Below are 20,555 nucleotides of genomic sequence, written 5' to 3'. Positions count from 1 at the left end.
CCCAACCAATTCAAAATGACACAATTGATGGGTTTCATGAAATCAGAATGCAGTAAAACTACGTGAATTAATTACAGCTGGAAACGGATACAAGATTTCTTGCAGTGTTGAAACATTCAGTACGTAATCTACTTAACAGACATGCCGTGAATGTATTACGCCTAAAACCTGGGTTGATGTCTACAAACAAATTTTGAACAAATGAGAATCCTGTTTATAGCTCTATCATAAAGAAAAATAATTTATTAATTCAAATAAAACCTTGTGCCTTTATGAAGGCTAAACATGTGGAAACACCAAGTGAAACTTGGCTCATACTACAATATAAAACATACAATTTTTTTTCCATCCAATTCTGTGCTTTTATCAATGTAGAGAATTCCTGGTACCCAATCCTCCCACACTCACATGCACAGTTGTACCTTGCCATTTATATTCTCAGAGAGTTGTCTGAGGCACGGAGAGATAAAAGGACTTGTTTGAGGTCGCATGGCTGGTACGTGTCAGAGGCAACTCTAACCCAGGCTTACCTGACTCCAATGCCAGTCTTCTACGTACTAATGTCATGTTATTTTTATTAAAAAAATGTTTATTTCTTTTTATTTAATTTTTCTCATTCTACTATGAACTGCTGACACATGAAGTGTTGGTTCTAGAGAAAAAAACCTTCCCCTCAATTGTCACCATTCATTTAGTTTGTCTCCCATATGAAATCTCCAGTGTGGAATGAGTCTTATACTTAGGCAGAAGGACTTTATAAGGTGTCTTTCTAATATGAATTCTGTGATGGGAAATAAGGTCTTGGTAGAGCTGTAAAAAGAGTCAACTTTGAAGTCAAATAACCTAGGTCTGACAACACTAGGTATATTTTAAGGCATTTTATCTGTTAGTTTCAGTTTCCTTACGTGTAAGGGGACTAGATGACCTCTGAGCTTTCTTTCCAGCTGTAAACCCTTGATATTTCCCACATTAAAGCTTCTTTCAAGGACGAATCCTAATAGCTTGTAAGTTGCAACCTCTGATGTACATTTGGCAAAACTCCTATTTTATAAGGAGCTACAAAAACTAAAGAATTCAAACAAATAAATTAATCTTCAATATAAACATCACATTATTTCATACTAATAGTCATTTCCTCTACAACATCTCATGTTTATTATCCCATCCTTCCCACTTGCACAGCTTACTTAAACCCTCATCATCCCTCACTAGGACTCTTCCATCAGTCTCCTGACTGGCCTCCCTACCTTGCTCCATTCTCAGACATCCTCCACAGAGCTGTCAACATGATTTTTTCATAAAGCGCAGTTCCAATCCTGTTACCATCTCTCCCTCTGACAGCCAGCATACACCTCAATAAACTCCAACAGCTTCCTATAATCTCCAGGACCAAATAGAAACTCTTCTGTTTGGCATTTAAGGCTCTCTGCAACCTGGTCCCAGCTTAGCTTTCTGTATTACATATCACTCCCCTCCACATGCTTTAAAGTACAGTTAAACTGGCCTTCTCTCTGCTCCTCAAACTTGACACTGGATTTCCGACTCCCATGTCTTTGCACTGACTGTTCTGCCCACCTCTCACCCCTCCACTTCTTAGAATTCATGGTATCCATACAAAACTAAGCTCAAGCACCACTTTTTGCATGAATCTTATCCCAGTCCCTCCAGCTAATAGCACTTTCCCGACCAAGGTTACCTTGTATTTCTTTTGCAATAACCTATTTACGTACAAGTTATGTTCTCCATTAGAATGCAAGCTACTTGTGAGCACAGACCGTCTTTGTCCCAGTATTTCTAGCTCCTAGTACGGTGCCTGCCTGACATAGAGAAGGCATATCAATGCTTGCTGACTGAGCAAATGCTTGTTCAGAACGGTTCACCCTGGCTAGCACTGCTTTAAAGTTAAAAGGATTACACATATCTCTTCAGCTACTCTGAACAAGCATTCATAATATATTCTTTTGCTGCTACTGCTGAAAATGAACTTACTTGCCATGAGGAAAATATGTGGGATGAAATAAATTCATATTTTCTACATTTCATACCTGAAGTGGGGAAAATATGTTAATAAAAAGCTATCACATGAAAACGGGTCTCTAAGAAATCTAAGACAGATTCCAACACAAACACTGAAATTTAAATATATTATTACTCATAAATAGGTACTAGGTAAGAGATTATATTGACAACAGCTGGCAGTTATTATCTCACATTATCTCATCTGATCTTCACAGCCACTGTAGGAGGCAGCTCCTATGATCATCCCCATTCTACATAAACAAGGTTAAGGGACCGGCTTGTATTCACACAGGCACCAAACATCTGAAGCAAGATCTGAACTAATTTTACCGGGACTCACATCTTAAATCTTAAATTTGTCCTAAAAATCAATTACTAGACATTATCGCCTAAATAAATTCCAGGTTCAGGACTCCATACGCAGCTTACATTTTATATGGAGATTACACCTTTAAGAAGTGAAGAGCCACGCCGCTTGGGCGATCATTTTAGACTCTTCAGATCTTAGGGGCCCTGGGTGGGGCTGGGGCCAACTCCTCTCCTTTTACAATGGAAAGTTAACATCTCTTCTCTGAGCACCTCCAGTTCAGATTAGATTCTTAAGAAGTCCTTCTGTAATGACTGGATTTTAAAAGGAGAAAAAAGGGGGGGAGGGCGGGGGGCGCCAAGAGGTTTTATTTTGTCTTAAAATTCCTAGTCTCCATTATCTTTGTCCCTTATCTTCCACCCCCCCCCCAAAATCTGAAGTTCCTATAACAGATTAGCTTACAAATACAAATTTGGGAGGTAGGTCTTTCAAAAATCATGCAAAAGTCATACAATAAATATTTTCTTCTGTTGAGAACAACTTACAGTTTATCACAAAACCCTCATGAACGTGAGTGGCAACAATGACAAGACCTCAAACCAAGGTCTTTTCACATTTAGCCATAAGCTTCCTTTCACATACTTCTGTAAATATGCTTGCTCCATAGCATAAACCAATTTTAGTTAACAAAACAACTTCTAATATAACTACATTTAGATTTACTTAAAAATTTAAACTATTTAAGTTGACTTGAAACTTTAAATGCACCATTATCATTCAGCTGAATGCATTTCCACATCCCTTCAATAAATCTACCATGTGGGCACAGTCTTCTTACCCTGATTAGATAAAGTCACCTTAAATTCGACTGAGATATTTACTAAAGCAATGTAAGTGGTTTTTCTCTCTCCTCAGATCTCTCAATCCCATGACTCAGACTGTCTGGTTCCTTCACATCTATAACTTCCTGTACTAGAATCCCCTTCGAGCTTTAAGCAAAGAAGCTAACTCTACCATTACGTTGTGGACATCAGTATTTTCATCGCTTACTTATCAAATTTCTATCCCATCCTTTTTAAAACCCCAATTGTACTGAAGTGATATTACGCCTAACACATACCCATCTTCATACCTTTTACAATCATAAATGCCAGGTAACAATCCTGAGAGGAAGACCATTTTCAGATGCTGCTTATTATTCCTTCAGGACAAATTTTAACTTGAAATCATATCAAACCTGAATTTCGTAATCACTGATGATAAACATCTTTTATAATCAAACACTTGTGCTACTTACAAGAAAAAAACCGTGTGGGATGGCAAGACCCCCTACTCAAACTGACTACTCAGAGGCATCTCCAAGTATGAACACAAAGTCCTTTACGTGGTTCTTGCAAGAAGCAGGCGGTCCCTTCACCAGTTTCCTGGAGCAGGGAGGTGTCTTACAAGAGCAGATGCAGGATTGTAAAGCTAAAAACCACAAAACTCCCCCCAACTTAACCTTTAACTCTATTGGTTAATGTTTTGAGCAAGTGGCATATTCTCAGAAATTCCCGATGCAAAGAATCGAAAAAGAAACTGAACCAACATTTCCTTTGTTCTGCAAGGGGTTCTGATTGTACAATGTGACAAGGAAATGGGTTAAGCAGACAAGGGGAGATGAGTGGCAAGTGTCTGAAGTTTAGAAACTCAGGCCTAGGGGCTGATCCACTCTAGATGAGAAGTCTTCACTTTGTCCCACTCAGGAGAAGCCAAGTGACAGCCGCATAAAAACAGACGAGTCAGAGATGAAAGAGGAAAGGACAAAAACACTAACGTTGCTTTCTCATGAACAGCTCTCGGAAAAAGACCTGCCCGAGAGGGAGCAGCTTGGTTTTTCACTCATAAATGGGGAGGATGAGGGCAGTGTCAAAGAAGACACTCTTTAAATGCAGAGAACCTTAGTTCCAGGGGCACAATCCAAACCCTGAGGACTACAGGAGCAAATGAGCTTCCACTAAAACAGACTTCAGTCTTACCCACAATGCACAGCCTTCCTTGGCTTTATCAGCACAGAGAAGGCATCAAAAGAGGAAAAGGACATGAGTCAGGGGCAAAGCTGAGACCAGAAGTCAGATCTCCAGACTTTCAGGTGACTGCTCTGCATGTTCGTGAGGAAAGGGACAGCATGGCAGAGCACACAGAAAGCTGGCCCCAAGTCAGGAAGGCCTGTGTTCGAGTGCTGCCTCTGACACCTAAGTCACTTAACTTCCCATGGCCTCCAAGCAACACTCTATGCCTACAAGCTGCAGAACAGCTGCCCACTGGAATTGGTATATTCACTGAAAGTTCCCTATGCCAATGAAACCATGAGTCTAGAATATATTTTAGGTGAGAAAAGAGAAGCAGTAATTAAATTTTTTTGATCTGAACCAATTAGTTCATTTATATAGGGAACATGCAGTGTACAAATTCCCTCCACTCATACAGACCAACAAATCTTTTTTGATTTACAGCTTTAGAGGGTTTCTAAGGATCCTTAGAATCTAAGAGACTTATCCCAAGGTCACTAAGCTAGAATGTGTCACAGACGGGGACTGAACCCAGCTCTTCCTGACTCCAAGGCAGGCTCTCTAACCACCATGCCCACATACAGCCAAAGCTCAAAAAACGGACCCAAATTATTAAGCTGTAAGATTCAACTAACACCTTAAAGATGAAAACAGGGAAACAGGAGGCTGATATGTAACATCTTAGTGCTAATACGCTGCTTCAGAACATCACCTCTTTATGCAGGCATTTCAAGCACTAAAGTTTTCTTATGACGACTGACAGGACTTTACTCCTTAAGAGGCATCAGTAAATGAAATGAGCTCCACACAGGAGACCCTGGAAAGCACCTGATGAGGGATTTATGATTAGAAAGAAGCCTTTCCAAAACAGATCCAAAGTGAAGAGGGCCATAACTTCTTTACCGAGGTGAACCTAGATCAGTTTCCATCTGTTTTCCTCCCAAGGATCCCACAGCCACCTAAAGAAATCCTGAACATTTATTTTCTGACTTGTGAATCTAACATATCACCTTCTCTCTCCTTAAAACCACCCAATTTTTAGCATGCCATTCATTACATTCTTGAATTTCTTCCTCCGCCCCGACCATCAGCCCCTGATACCTTCCCACCCACTACAAATCTTCACTTCCTAACTTCTCTTCTTATCCTTATTGTGCTCCTCCTCCAACCCCTTCCCACCAACTTTCCGTCCTCCCTCACACTCCATAAAGAGGACTCCTAGGAACTAGACTAAGTCCTGATAGGTGAGGAAGGGACAGGAAGGTATCAAGGGCCACAGTATGAATTATGAAATATTTCATATATGATATGAAATAAAGTGCAGACTGTTCACCTAACCCTCTCTTTCAAGAGAAAGGAGATCTACTTAAACTCAAATACTACTCCGTTTTCCCTGTAACATTACAGATTAGTTATAGCTCTAATATCTCCCACTCCACCTCCATCTCCATTCTTGAGAGACTCCCTGGTGCTCAGTAAGAAACATAGCCCTGTACTGTCAAAGTCTCATCTTCTCCATTGACTAATACATGATTATTAACCAGTAGATCACACAGTTGAGAAGATCCCAGGGAAGGCCCAGGCCTGTTCTTACCTGGCTATGCAAAGAGTCGGTATCATCTCCTGAGACATTTGCAGGTTTCTCAGCATTCCTCCTCTCAGTCTGTACCTTAGCATCTTGTCTCCCAAGGTTCTGGTCAGCCGTGCTGGTCCCCACCTCTACTTGTTCACACGCTCCTTTCGAGGTTTGTGTTGCTACTGAAACAACAGTTGGAGCCCAAAGGGAATGTTCTGTTGTCTGTACTTCTTTGTCACTTGTGCTGGGACAAGTGCTTTCCTCTCGTGTTCCTGGGCTTGCACACAAGACTTTACCGTGTTGATCCCGACTGGTTTGGGATTCTTCCACCACATCCATCTCCACAGTGTCTCCTTTTGGACTGGATGGCACTTGTGTAACAGTCTGTTGTTGTGCGGCTGAGGGAACAGGGGCCTCAACATGAGCAGTGTGCTTGATGGGCTGTTGTTGGCATGGCCAGGGGCTAGGTTCATCCTCCATTTTTTCATCTTCCACTTCTTGAGTGCGTGGGAAATTGAACAAATCCCCCCTGAAACCAACCACACGGAGAGATCGTGTCACAAGTGAACTGGTTTGTCTGAATCAAATCCAAAAGACAAGCCTCCTTACGAGTGCTCCATACCCCCCTTCCATTCCTGTGGTGTTCCCTTAACAGCTGAAGCACACACCATTCCCATTCACCAGGTGAGATTCAAATACATAAAACAGATTCCGCAAACCCGAGTTCCAGTCTTTCCACCAAATAAGAAAATGTGAGTGCCCAGACTACTTCTACCATGTGAAATGCAGAGTGACATTATGACTGTTGTTACTGGTCATTGTGTTTATGGATCTTAAGTAGCTGTTCCTGTGAAATAAGAATGATGAATTCACAATTACTTCAACATGACAACACTATTTTTGCAAAATGTTTTTCCATTTTTATAGACAAACTCTCAAAACTATTAGCAAAAGAAAAACAAGAAAACGGAAAAAGTTAATTTCTTATCAGTCAACAACAATGTAAGAATTTACTTTTAAAAAGAAGATAAGTCAAAGCACGATTTTTATGCACAAAGTAATGTTCCTCATACTTTGCTGAGTCTAAATGGACTTCTATCAAGTTTGCTATGGGCTCATACTTCATACGCCAATCAAGATATTTGGGGTTTTTCTTTTATTAGATGACATCGTGAAGAATGGGATGACATGGATCAAGGTCATGAAGAAAAAGCAACCACAGATGGGCTGCCATCTGTGTGGCTGAATAAAATACACTGATAAGAACATAGATCCACTAGAATATTTATGAGTTAATCAGCAGTATTTATCAGTTACTAATTCTTCTATTTTTTGCATTACTAACAAAAAATCTGATGTTTGTTTTTGGGAAAGGAGCCCAATTTAAAAGGTATAAGTTGCAGTTAAGTTACCAGCTCTCTCAGCTACAGTGGTCAAATTGAGAAGCATTGATACTAGGTGCCTAACATGTGCCAGCCACTAAGTCAAGCTCTGAGAACACAGCAAAGGCAAGAACAGTCCCTGTCCGCAAGGCATTCACATCTTGACAGGAGAAAACATGCAAAACAGCTATGTACATTCAAGATATATACAGAGTAAGTTGAGATACAGAGAAATTGTAGTTAAGTCTAGGGAGGCGGTGCAATGGACGTAGTGTTGGACATGGGAGTCAGGAGGACCCAAGTTCGAATCCTGCTTCAGACATTTACCAGATGTGTGACCTGTAAACAGGTCACCTAACCTCTCTACAGAACCTACATCATGGGATTGTCGTGAGGGTTAAATGAGATAATACATAAAGAGTTTGGCAAACCTTAAAGAACTATGTATATGGGGATGGTGGTAGCTGTGGCAACCACTTTTGAATAACTTGGCTCTTCAAAAGCTACAAAGATGCTGTTTTTTATCACTCACGGAACATTTAAACTTTCAATAAAATATTCCTTGTCCATGGTGGAGTTATCATAACAGACCATAACAGATCAAGGTCAAAATGACAAGCGCAGCTGATATAAAACTGGGATCTATGACTGGTACAAAAGTGTAGAGGGTATTAAAAAGAAACATATAGTAAAGATAGCAGAATGTAAAGCACTATCCCTGCATACATGTGTAATACTGCACTAGAGAACAAAGAGACCTCTGCTCACTATCAGGATCAATCAAATCTCCAACTGTATGGGAACACCTGTTAAACTGGAAACTAGACAGCTGATGGATACCTGGATAATGAGCACATTACTTACAGTCAGGTAAATGTAAAAACTTTCAGGGTTCTATATAAGAAGCCCATGGTTTAGCTATTAACGTAAACATCTAGATTAGGTACTATTAGCATGGGGGCTTTCAAAACAAATACTTAAAAACCAAAACGTTCCTAAAAGTTCTTTGTTAAAACAGGAGCTGAACAACAGAAAGAAATTCTCATTTTCTTGAAATAATGAAGAAAGCTATGAAATTAACTGCATATATTTAACAAAATAACAAAATTAGCTTTCTGTTTTAATTATCTGGGATGTTCTAGGTCAAAGTGTTTTGGAGTTAAAAGTAACTAGGACTGCAGGAAATTGCATTTTGGGTATATATTCACAATCTCAAATACACTAACTATGAACTTTATCTGCTTCATTTCAGCAAATAATGATCAGGAATCAATAATAACCAAAATCCTAATGAGAAAACCAAGTTTCAACATTTCCTTAATACTATTTGATATTAATAAAACATGAAAAAGAAATTAGCATATCTTAAAGCTAAACATGTTTGTTAAGATGGTAGAGGCCAAGGAGTACAGTCCTTTGGACGTCTGCTTGTCATTACAGTGGAACACGCCACCTGATCTTCCCTATTTTCAAGTAAAGCTAGATTGTAAGCACCTAATCAAGCTCAGCTCCTTGAATACAAGGCCTACGTTTCACATTTCTTTTTACTCTTCACAGTAGCTGGTACAGGACCTCGCACACAACACTCAGGAAATACCTGCTGGTTTGACGTGAAATAGAAATAGTGTAAATAATAAGTGAGAAAAGTGACCTGTTTCAATAGTTGCATTCATGAGATAAAATGCCATGAAGAGAACTCTTCTTCAGTGGTTCAGTCACCCATTTTCTTCACAGATACTTATTAAGTGGGATTCACACTGCTGTACTATTCCCTCTGGGAAGTTTGGGTACATGGTACAAGAACCATCATTAAGGAACTGCACAGAGATCCGAATCCACGTTATATTACTATTGGTTTGTTTTCTTGTTTTCGTCCTCTACATCTATTTACTTCAACGACCCATGACTATTCAACTCATCTCCCGACAGTATGAAAGACATTTATGTTTGTTTTTTGAGAGGTAGTGAATGGAGATCCACAATTATGCAAACAAATTATATTCTTGGCTTCGCTAAATGGCATAAGTAAATGGGGACATCAGTCTTAATTATTTCTGGCAGCAGCGAAGGAGACTTGAAAAGGTAAATGAAAAACCAGAAATCAGACATTAGGTACACCTGGACAATACGATATTTAAAAACAAGTGAACATCAACCAACGACTAAACACCAAGTGTAATACCTAAACTGTACAAATGGAGGCAGTAATGATTAAAAATAAAATAAAAAGTTTCCTAGTTAATGTCAAATGTAGGTTTTTGCTAATACATTAGTCGTATTTTGACTAAGATCCAAGAAGCACTATTCCAACAATGGACTTCAGAGTCTGAAGTTATCTGTTCCAGGACTTAGTTATTTTGGAGAATTGCTCCTATGTATGGCAGAGTGTGTCTTTTTATATATAATAACCTTTCCCATTAATTTGCTGAGATGAGATGGAAGAATTCACATGGACTGTCCTGCTGGCATCCTGAACCCTCAGGCCATCAATTCAAATGATAACTGTCATATTCAACAATGATTCTAGTGAGCCATCAGATCAGAGGTGTAGACAAATCATTATCTAACATAACCAGTATCGCTCTAATTCTGTGCTATATTTAGGTGGGATTTGAAAAATGACATTGTCTTTAGATATCTGTATAACTTGGATAAAATACCTTTGGGACACTCAGCCCCATTCAACTATCAATTTCTCTAACACCAAAAGAATTTTTTGCATCTTAGTACAAAATACTGAAGCCACAAGATGCATGTGCCCTAAATGAACATTACAATTGAGTGCCTAATTTATACAGTGTTTTGTTTTTGTTTTTTAACAAAGGCACTGCATAGAGATTCACAGACTGAAGCTAGAACTCTTCCTGTAACTCTAATGGTATCTCACCTGCATTGCTGCATTCAGGTTTCAGGGCTTTAATATCGGAGGAAAAAAAGGCAGTAAAGACAGCGGGAGCGCCAAATGACGGTTCAAACAAGATGCCACGTCTATTGTTTTCGTGACACTTGCTCGGAGATGTTATAACAGGTTCATTAATACATTAACCTTCGTAATATTCTGATCTTACCGACTGGGAAACTAAAGCACATGAAAATCAACGAATTCACGTAGGATTCTCCAAGTAAATTAATACTGGAATTATCAAAAATAAGTAAGCTCTTTAACAGCCTCACGGTTTAGCCACATAGACATACTCACCTAAATCTCGGTGTTTAGGAATTCTTAAAGTTGACTTAAAGAAACTATGAAAGCTAATGAAGATATCAATATATATGAGAAAAGATTTTCTGCTCATTAAGTATTAGATTCTCGTCCTAAAGAATATTCTTCCTCGTGTTCTTCTATCCTTAAACATAAGTTCATGACTTCCTAACATTCTTCTACTGCGAACATCTGTGCGGTGTCTAGTCTCTCATGCCTGCCTATTGCTGTCAACACCACCATCCTCTCAAGTCATCCTCAATTTCTCACACTCATACTTAACACACAAGGTCATGATCTTAGATAACTCCCGTCATCTGCCCCCTTTGCTTCTACACGTGTACTGCTGAACAAATGTGTAGAAAATCACACGTGCAATCATTTTGGTTGAGTACACTAAAAATTTATGTTACACAACCTCAGCTGGGCCCTGACTGCTGTTATGCAAATTATTCTTTAACTTTCTTATCAATACACTATCTCACTCTTCACAGCTCTTCCAAATCTTTTCAACCTTCCTCAGATCTCCCATGGCTTCCCCTTTCCCCGCACCCCTAATTGAGAAATTTGCCTCATATTTTCCAGAAAAAACTGGAGTTCACACCAATCCCTCATCCTCATCTCCTATCACTCAGATGTTTTCTACCACTATCTCCCCCTTCGCTGCTATCTCACGTGAAGAAGTGGCTTTACTCCTTACCATGACTAACACCATCTACTCACTCAAGCGATCCTATTCTGTATCATCTCTTTTAACAGGTTGCATCCTTTCTCAGTCTACTGGCTCCTTTCCTACTGTCTAAAAACATGCCAGGTCTCCCCTCATCCTGAAAAAAATCCTCACTTGATCTTTTCATCCTTGATAAATATCATCCTATAATTTCTGCCCTTTAAGGCTAAACTCCTTGAAAAGATCATAGCCAATAGGTGCCTCTACTTCATGTCCTCTCATTCTTAATGGCTTACAATATAGTTTCCAACCTCATCATTACAGTAAAACTGCTCCATTGAAAGTTACAATCAATCTCTTCATTGCCAAATCCAATGGCTTTTTCTCAATTCTCCTTCTCCTAGATCTTTCTGCAGCCTTTGACACTGTTGAACACTCTCTCCTTCTTGATACTTTCTTCTCCCTAGGTTTTTGGGATACCACTCTTTCCTGCTTCTCTTACCTATCTGACCAACTCTTTCTCAAGCTCCTTTGCTGGATCCTCTTCTAGATCAAACTCAGACTGTAGGTGTCCCATAGGGTTCTTGGGCCTTCTTCCATTCTCCCTCTATACTACTTCACCAGTTGATCTCATTAACTCTCATGGACTTAATTATCATCTCTATACAGATTATTTCCAAATCTACCTATCCTGTCATAACCTCTTTGCTGATCTCTAATCTCGCAGCTCCAACTGCCTTACAGACATCTCAAATTGGCTATTCAGTAGACATCTTAAACTAAACACATCTAAAACCAAACTCATCATCTTTCCCTCCAACTCCTCCCCACTCCAAATTTCCTATTACTGTCAAGGGCAGCATCTAGTAATCATCCTGGAATCCTCACTATTTTTCTCCCCTGTCCTCTCCCACGACCAAACTGTGGCCACAGCCTGTCGATTTCACCTTTGCACCATCTCTCAAATACGCCCCCTTCTCTTCTCCTGCCACGGCCAACACCCTGGGGCAGGCCCCCATCGTCTAATGCCTGGATTATTGTGGGTCAGCTTGTCTCAAGTCTCTCCTCACTTCAATCCATTCTCTAACTGGCCACTAAAATGATTTTTTCCAAAGCACAGGTCTGACCATATCACTCCCCTTTCCCTCCCACCCTCATGCCTCTTCCCCCACCTCAAGGAGGTTCCCTATTACCCCCAGGATCAAATACAAAATCCTCTGTTGGATATTCAAAGCTCTTCATAACTCACCATTTTTCTAGTCTCATACCTCACTCTGTTCACATATTCTTCAATCCTAGTTCCACAAACAAGACATTCCCTATCTCTCAGATCTAGGTATTTTGCTCTCCCTTCTCATGTCTACCCAAGGTTTCCTTCACTTCCTTCAAGTCTCAAATAAAATCTCATCTTCCAAAGAATCTCTCATTCTAATGCCTTCCCTCTCTGATGCCCTTTTTATCCTGCATACAGCTTGCTTGTAAGGGGGCAGCCGGGTGGTGCAGTGGATAGAGCACCAGTGCAGGAGTCAGGAGGACCTGAGTTCAAATCTCACCTCAGACACTGGACACTCACTAGCTGTGTGACCTTGGGCAAGTCACTTAACCCCAATTGCCTCATCCTGGGTCATCTCCAGTCATTCTGATGAATATCTGGTCACTGGATTCAGACAGCTCTGGAGAAGTGAGGCTGGTGACCTGCACAGCCCTCCCTCACTCAAAACAAAGTCAAGTGAAGTCATGTCATTATTTCTCTGATGGCATGGTCTTCTTCACAACGAAGGACAAACACACAGCTTCCTTGTACGTATCTGTCTGCTTGCTGTTTACATTACATTGTAAGGGCCTCGAGGGCACAGACTTTCTTTTGCCTTTTTGTATATTCCCAGCGATTAGCACAGTGCTTGGTACGTAAAAAGGCACTTGGTACTTACTGACTGACACGTATTCAAGTCATTACCTCACACTCTTGCAAAAGCCACTGTCAGTAACCCTAGCACAAGTTTCTCCCCTTCCAGTCTATCCTCCACTCAGCTGATCTTTCTAAAGGACAAAACTGACTACATCAGTTTCCTACTTAATATTTTCTAGTGGCTCCCTATTACTGCCTACAAGATGCCACAAAAATCTGGTGTCTAGTTTTTAAAGCCCTCCACAGCCTAACCAGCGCCTTCCTAGACTTACAGGATACATGTATCCTTCTTCACATATTCAAGCACACTGTGACACTGGTCTCCTTGTTTTTCCTCAGACATGACACAATCTTGACGCTATGCCTTCTCAACAGCGTTCCTGCTTGCCTAGAATGTTCTCCTGTCTCACTTCTGTGTACTGGTTTACGTGGCCTCCTTTAAGTCTCTGCTCAGGCCCCATCTTCTTCAAAAGGACTTTCCTGGTCTCCTTCTCCTTCCCTCTGTCACCCACTCTAGTGCATTCCCTCCCATCTACACTGTGTGCGTAGATACACACATACGTACTTGTGCATATACATTCATACACGTTATACACACATAGTTGTTTTAATATTGTCTTTTCCAGTACAATGTGAACTCTTAGTAGGCATGAATTGTATTTTTTGTCGTCCTTTATAATCCCAAAGATCAGCACAGTGCCCAGTACATATTCAGTGCTTAATAAATGCTTATTAATGATGATGATTCAAACTGCAATTTCTTTTTGATAAGTACTACTATGTTAATTTCATTTTTCAGGCTCAAAAACTGAGCTCTCCAGTGGTAAAATTAGACAAAGTGAAATTCCATACTTGTGAATTTTTAGTAAAAACTAGACATACACTCTGAATGCTATAAAAATGGACAGTTTTTTTCAAAGCAAGTAATCCTGCCACCACTTAAAGAGACAGAGACAGATGCAGGGTGACAGAATGTTTCTGAAGGATAAGAAACAAATCCCAGCAAAACCAAATGTACTGTTCTGAGGAATAAGACTCTCGGAAGTATTCCTACTTGAAATCAAAGGATGCAGAACATACACGTCTCTGAAGATACTATAAAACAAACAAAAAAAATCTAGAGGAGCTAAAAGCAATGAAAACATATTCATTTCAATGCTCACATAGCAGCTCTAGTTTCAGTAACCAAACAATCAAAAATATAGCATCCAAATGAATTCTCTACTTTCTGGGGAGGATGGCCTAGAATGAGACGTTGAATGTTCACATGATTCTTCAAGTTTTTTATACCTGAGTTGCTGGGTACTTCTTTTTCAAAGAAAGGCACTATATAAGAGAGAGGATACAATAACTAATTGAATTAAATCTATATTTAAGTCCTCATTTGGGCTAGTTCCCATGAAGGATACAAATACAAACAAATTATTTTCTGTGAACGCAGAGCGCTTAAAATCAAGTTGGGGAAATAAGGGATGTACACAATCATAATGAAAACAAAATGTGATAAGGAGAACTTCAGGCAAAATGTTAGAGGAGCAAAGTAGAAGGAAAAATTTTTATAGCTGGGGATCAAGAAGACTTCGTAGAAAAGATGGCATGTGAACTAGACTCCCAAGAAAGGATAAAACTGTGATGGGTGGGAATGCGAGAAAGGGAGAAATTTCAATTAGGCCAGCTTGATTGCAATACAGGGTTCAATAAGACAATAGTGATAGGTTGGGAATAAAAAGTCAAGGACCTCTAATGCTTTAATACGAAGTCTATGACTTGTTCTATGAATAATTAATTCTTGTAAAAGGTTTCTGAACAGAGGAATGACAATTAGAACCATGCCTTGGATCTGCTATCACCGGGCTAAAGGAGGTAAGTAGGGAAGGGCTAAGGAGGCCGTTATAACAGCGCAGGGCCATGGTACAAAGAACCTTCGATGGAATGGAAAGCAAGATGATGCAGACACAGAACTGAGAGGAACTGACAAAATGATAGGTTGTGGATGAGCAGAAGGAATCACAGAACCTGAGCTGGAAGACACTTCTCAGCAATCATTTAGGAGACCAACCCAAGTCTGAAAATAATTCTCTTTATAACATACTTGGCAAATGATCATTCAGTTTTTGCTTAATGATCTCTAATAAGAGGAAACATACTACTGTGTTCGAAGACAGTCCATATTATTAAATAATTTTTATTTTCTAGTTTAAATCTCATTTTTGGGGGGGGGGGGGGAGCAACATCTACACATTGTCCCTAGGTAGTTCTACTTTCTGGGCTAAATAGAACAAGTCCCATACAGCTTAACAGTGCAAATGCTTCAAATATTCGAAGACACTTATCATGTCCTCCGTGAGTCTCCTCTTTTCCAAGGTAAACATCCTCAGTCCCCTCAACTGATATGGTGCCCATAAGTTTATTCATAGGGGTAGGGACTGTTTCTATGGTTTCACTAGTTCAGGCAACTGCCAGGAAAGGAAAATGCTTTGAACTACATAAATCTGCATCTTTTCCGTGATTTACAGTCTTCACAAAATGGTCTAGAGCATTAAAAGAGTGATTTGCCCAGGGTCCACAGAGGTGGTCTTAAACCCTGTTATTCCTGGTTTCAAGGCTAGTTCACTATCCAGTATGCTAAAAATATTTCTCAGTTTACCAACATCCTTCCAAAAACATGACACTCATATTTGAACACATTATTTCTAAATGTAGGCTGATGACCAGAAGAGAGGACAACAGGACTCTAACTCCTTACTTTTAGAAATGGCATCTCTTTTAATGAAGTCTAAGACTCCATTAATTTTCATGGCTTTTATGTCACACTGCTGAATCATACTGTAGTTTTTTGAATCCTCTTACGAAGTGGGAAAAATGAGGGATGACACATAGAGAGCCAGACTGCTCCATTGGAATCCTCAAGATGTAGGGACCAAGGGAAGAATGCCTCCAGAATGTGGGATAGAACTCCTATGGTGAACTTCTAGGAGGACTTGGATAAAAATAGGCAAACATGAATAGGTTGAGATATGAAGTGAAGGAACTCCCAAACTGATGACATCACAGGTCTATTTAAATATCTAAGAATACTGATTAAGAGTAAGACTCCTAGATATTTTTTTGATGAACTGGTATCTAGCCATGTCTCCTCCATCTTGGACCTAAGAAGCTGAGAGTAAGACGTGGTATTTGGTCCTATTACACTTCCTCTTATAATTTTAGCTCTTGACCCTTCTTCAGTGTATCCCTTCTGATGCAAAGTATATTGAACAGAACCAGGAGAACATTGTCCACAGTAACAGCAACGTTGTACGATGATCAGCTGGTATGACGTAGCTATTCTCAGCAGGACAATGACAATTCCTAATGATTTATGATGAAAAATGCTTTCCATCTCCAGAGAAAAAACTGATGGAGTCTGAATGCAGACCGAAGCATGCTTATTTCCAGCATGAATTTTCTTGTTTTCTAGTATGATACACTAATATGGAAACATGCTTTGCATGACTGTTCACGCATAACCATTATCAAATCGCTTGCCTCCTCAATGAAGGGGGTGGAGAGGGAGAGAGGCAGAGAACTTGAAACTCAAAACTTTAAAAAACGAATGCTAAACATTGTTTTTCCGTGTAATTGAGAAAATATAGTATGTACTATTGTGCTATATAAGAAATGATAAAGTGAATGGTTTCAGGGAAACCTGAGAAGACTTGTATAAAATGATGTAAAGAAAACAAGACCCGAACAACTTATACAATGAAAACATTACCATACGGACAAACAACTCTGACAGACTTACGGATTCAGATCAACGCAATGACCAGCCACGACTCCAGAGAACTAATAATGAAACACAAGCAGTGAAGGGTGAACAGGCGAAAGGCTCCAAGTGCGCGAGGAAACACACCCGTGTTCTCCCCTTCTGCGGGCCGTGCCTAATTCATCTGCTTTGTTTATCTCGTTCTGCAGCTCATTTTTAAGGGGGATGTTAATTTCATTCTCAAGAGGAATGGGGGAAGAAGGAGAGGGGAAACAGGCAGGACGTGGATTTTTGCTGAATCAAAAAAATAAATTTAATTTTAAAAAGACAGAAAAGCAACTTCAAAGAAATAAAAGAGTCTATTTATAGGGGTTAGCAGGCAAGGTAGGTAAAAGGATGGATAATGGCCATCTATGACAGCTAGCAAGATAAGACTTCACAGGTCAGACAGAATAACGACAGGCAAAGGATTTGGATTTTACCTGAGAGTAGATTAAGCTTTATTATCCTGAGTCTCTTTAACCTTGGTGGGGCTCTAATGTGTGGCAGGAGACAGCTGGGTGGTCTTCTAAAGGGTAGTTATGGGCTTTGTCCCTTATGGCTTTCAGCTGGTAGCCATTATATAAGATTGAAGCAGCTAGGTGGTGCAGTGGATAGAGCACCAGTGTAGGAGTCAGGAGGACCTGAGTTCAAATCTCACCTCAGTAACTGGACACTCACTAGCTGTGTGACCTTGGGCAAGTCACTTAACCCCAATTGCCTCATCCTGGGTCATCTCCAGTCATCCTGATGAATATCTGGTCACTGGACTCAGATGGCTCCAGAGGAAAAGTGAGGCTGGTGACCTGCACAGCCCTCCCTCACTCAAAACAAAGTCATTATTTCTCTGATAGCACGGTCTTCTTTGGAAACGAAGGATGAACACACACTGGCTATCTGATCAGGACAGAAGTTCTCAGATACAGTTATAGGTCACAGTTTTTCAAACTATGGAGTTAACCTTCTTGGGAAAGCACAAGACCCTCCGGAGGGTAGGGGCATGAAGCAAATGCCAAAAGTTATTGAATTTGTCCAAGTACAACTCCTTTACAAATACACGCATCCCAAGAGATCATAAAAATGGGAAAGGGTCCCACATGTACAAAAATATTTATAGCAGCACTCTTTGTAGTTGCCAAAAACTGGAAATCAAGGGGATGTCCATCAATTGGGGAATGGCTGAATAAATTATGGTATATGAATGTAATGGAGTACTATTGTGCCATAAGAAATGATGAACAAGAAGACTTCAGAGAGGCCTGGAAGGACTTATATGACCTGATGCTGAGTGAAAGGAGCAGAACCAGGAGAACTTTGTGCACAGCAACGACCACAGTGTGCGAGAGTTTTTTCTGGTAGACTTGGAATTTCGTAATAACGCAAGAACTTCTTAAAAAAAAAAAAATTCCAGTGGTGGTTCTCAAGGCAAAATGCCTTCCACACTCAGAGAAAGAAATATGGAAGTCATTCGCAGAATGTAGCAGATCATGTTTGTGTATGTGTATGTTTTTGTGTATCATGTTTTGATTTGTGATATGATTTCTTTCATTTATTTTAGTCTGACTACATAGCATGACTATGGTGAAAATATACTCAATAGGAAAGTATATGTAGAACCTATACAGAATTGTATGCAGTCGTGGGGAGGGAGGGGGGTAGTGGGGGTAGGTGTGGGGGGATAAAATCTCAATTGTATGGCAGTGATTGTTAAACATTAAAAAATAAAAAAAATAAAAAACAAATACACACACCCTTTTCAATGAAAATAAAGTTCAAGTGAAAATCAATAAAAACAATTCACTAACATTCAGACCCACTCCAACCGACAGTAAATGCACTGAAGTGATTACATAAAATGATACTGGCAAACCAGACCAAATTGGGGTTAGTGTCTGTCAGATCTTGACAGAGGCTTGGCAGATCTCCCACGTGCACTGCCAACAGATAAAGGATGACGATACATAAGAGCTGTGTCACTGTGCTGGTTGCTGTACACGAACTTTGAAGGTATAATGTTAAGTTAAATCAACTACATGTAAAAATGAAAAGTTTCATAATATTAAAAAAAAGTTTATGGAGACTGAGCCGTGTCAAAATGAATCTGGCTCTCTGACAGCAAGGTTAACAATACCAATGTGCTACACCTACACACATGTTTGGAACACTGCCTCAGCAAATCATTAATCAACAACCACTTGTTAAGCATCACTACAAGCTATTCATTATATGAGACAGTTGGGACACCCGTACAAAGGATGAAAACAACTCTTCCTGCAAAGAGTTTGCCTTCTAAAGAGGAGACAGTGGAGAGTATCTCAAAAGGCTTAGTGCAGTTTCAAGCTACAAAAGCTCAAAACTGCACTAAGACTTTTGGGATACCTGGTACATATAAGTATCCAAAGCATAAATATAAAATGAATAAAAGCAAATATATAAAAATTAATTAAATGTAAGATTTGGGAAAGAGAGAATTAGTAGTTGGGGAGATCAGGAAAAGCTTCATACAGAAAGGAGTGCATGAGCTGCATCTCATAGAAAAAGGACTCCCTGAGGCAAAGGTGAGAAGAGAATGCATTCCAGGTATGAAAAATATCTAATGTAAAAAAGGAACAGAGATGGGGGATGAAATATCATTTGGACTGTAGAGTACAGGAAGGAAGAGTGAAGTCCACTGAAGCTGGAAAGACAGATTGGGACCAGGCTGTAAAGGGCTTTAAAAATTAAATAGGGTTCCCCAATTAATAAATGGTCAAAGGACATGAACAGGCAGTCTTCAGAGGAAGAAATTAAAGCTATCTATAGTCATATGAAAAAATGCTCTAAATCACTATTGATCAGAGAAATGCAAATCAAAACAGTTCTGAGATACCACATCACATCTATCAGATTGGCTAACGTGACAGAACAGGAAGATGATAAATGGTGGAGCAGATGTGGGAGAGCTGGAACACTAATTCATTGTTGGTGGAGCTGTGAGCTGATCCAACCATTCTGGAGAGCAGTTTGGAACTATGCCCAAAGGGCTACAAAAATGTGCATACCCTTTGACCTAACAATATCACTTCTAGGACTGTATCCCAAAGAGATCATAAAAATGGGAAAGATTCCCACATGTACAAAAATATTTATAGCAGCTCTCTCTGAGGTGGCCAAAAACTGGAAATCAAGGGGATGTCCATCAATTGGGGAATGGCTGAACAAATTGTGGTGTATGAATGTAATGGAATACTATTGTGCTATGAGAAATGATGAACCGAAAGACTACAGAGAGGCCTGGAAAGATTTATATGAACTGACACTGAGTGAAAGCAGCAGAACCGGGAGAACTTTGTATATAGTAAAAACCACAGCGTGTGAGGAATTTTTCTGATAGACTTAGCCCTTCACAGCAATGTAAGACCTAAAACATTCCCAAAGGACTCGAGGCAAAATGCCATCCACATCCAAAAAAGAATTATAGAATTGGAATGCAGAACGAAGCAGAATATTTTCTCTTGTGTTATGTTTTGTTTTGCTTTGTTTTCTCATTCATTTTAATTCCCCTATGCAACATGACTAATGTAAAAATCTGCTTAACAACAACGTATATATAGAAACCATATAAGATTGCATGGCATCTTGGGAAGGAAAGGGAAAGGGAGGGGGAGAAAAA

The 20,555-nt window shown here is 39.8% G+C and overlaps 1 protein-coding gene across 10 annotated transcripts in view; it reads right to left on the bottom strand.

The window, feature by feature from the left end:
• Positions 1-20,555, bottom strand: part of LOC140513771 (TP53-binding protein 1-like) — a 130,806-nt gene that overhangs the window by 27,641 nt on the left and 82,610 nt on the right. For all 10 annotated transcript variants that reach the window (XR_011970333.1, XR_011970332.1, XR_011970334.1 and 7 more), the window contains one exon: positions 5,972-6,482. Coding sequence is in view for 7 of the 10 variants with exons in the window: in XM_072623741.1 (XP_072479842.1) it covers positions 5,972-6,482 (511 nt within the window). In the remaining 3 variants the exon portion in view is untranslated. The remainder of the gene's footprint in view (positions 1-5,971; positions 6,483-20,555) is intronic.

The sequence above is a fragment of the Notamacropus eugenii genome, chromosome 7, assembly GCF_028372415.1.
Source record: "Notamacropus eugenii isolate mMacEug1 chromosome 7, mMacEug1.pri_v2, whole genome shotgun sequence".
Taxonomy (NCBI): domain Eukaryota; kingdom Metazoa; phylum Chordata; class Mammalia; order Diprotodontia; family Macropodidae; genus Notamacropus; species Notamacropus eugenii.
The sequence above is the reverse complement of the archived record's forward strand: the minus strand, read 5'-3'. Positions and strand labels throughout refer to the sequence as shown.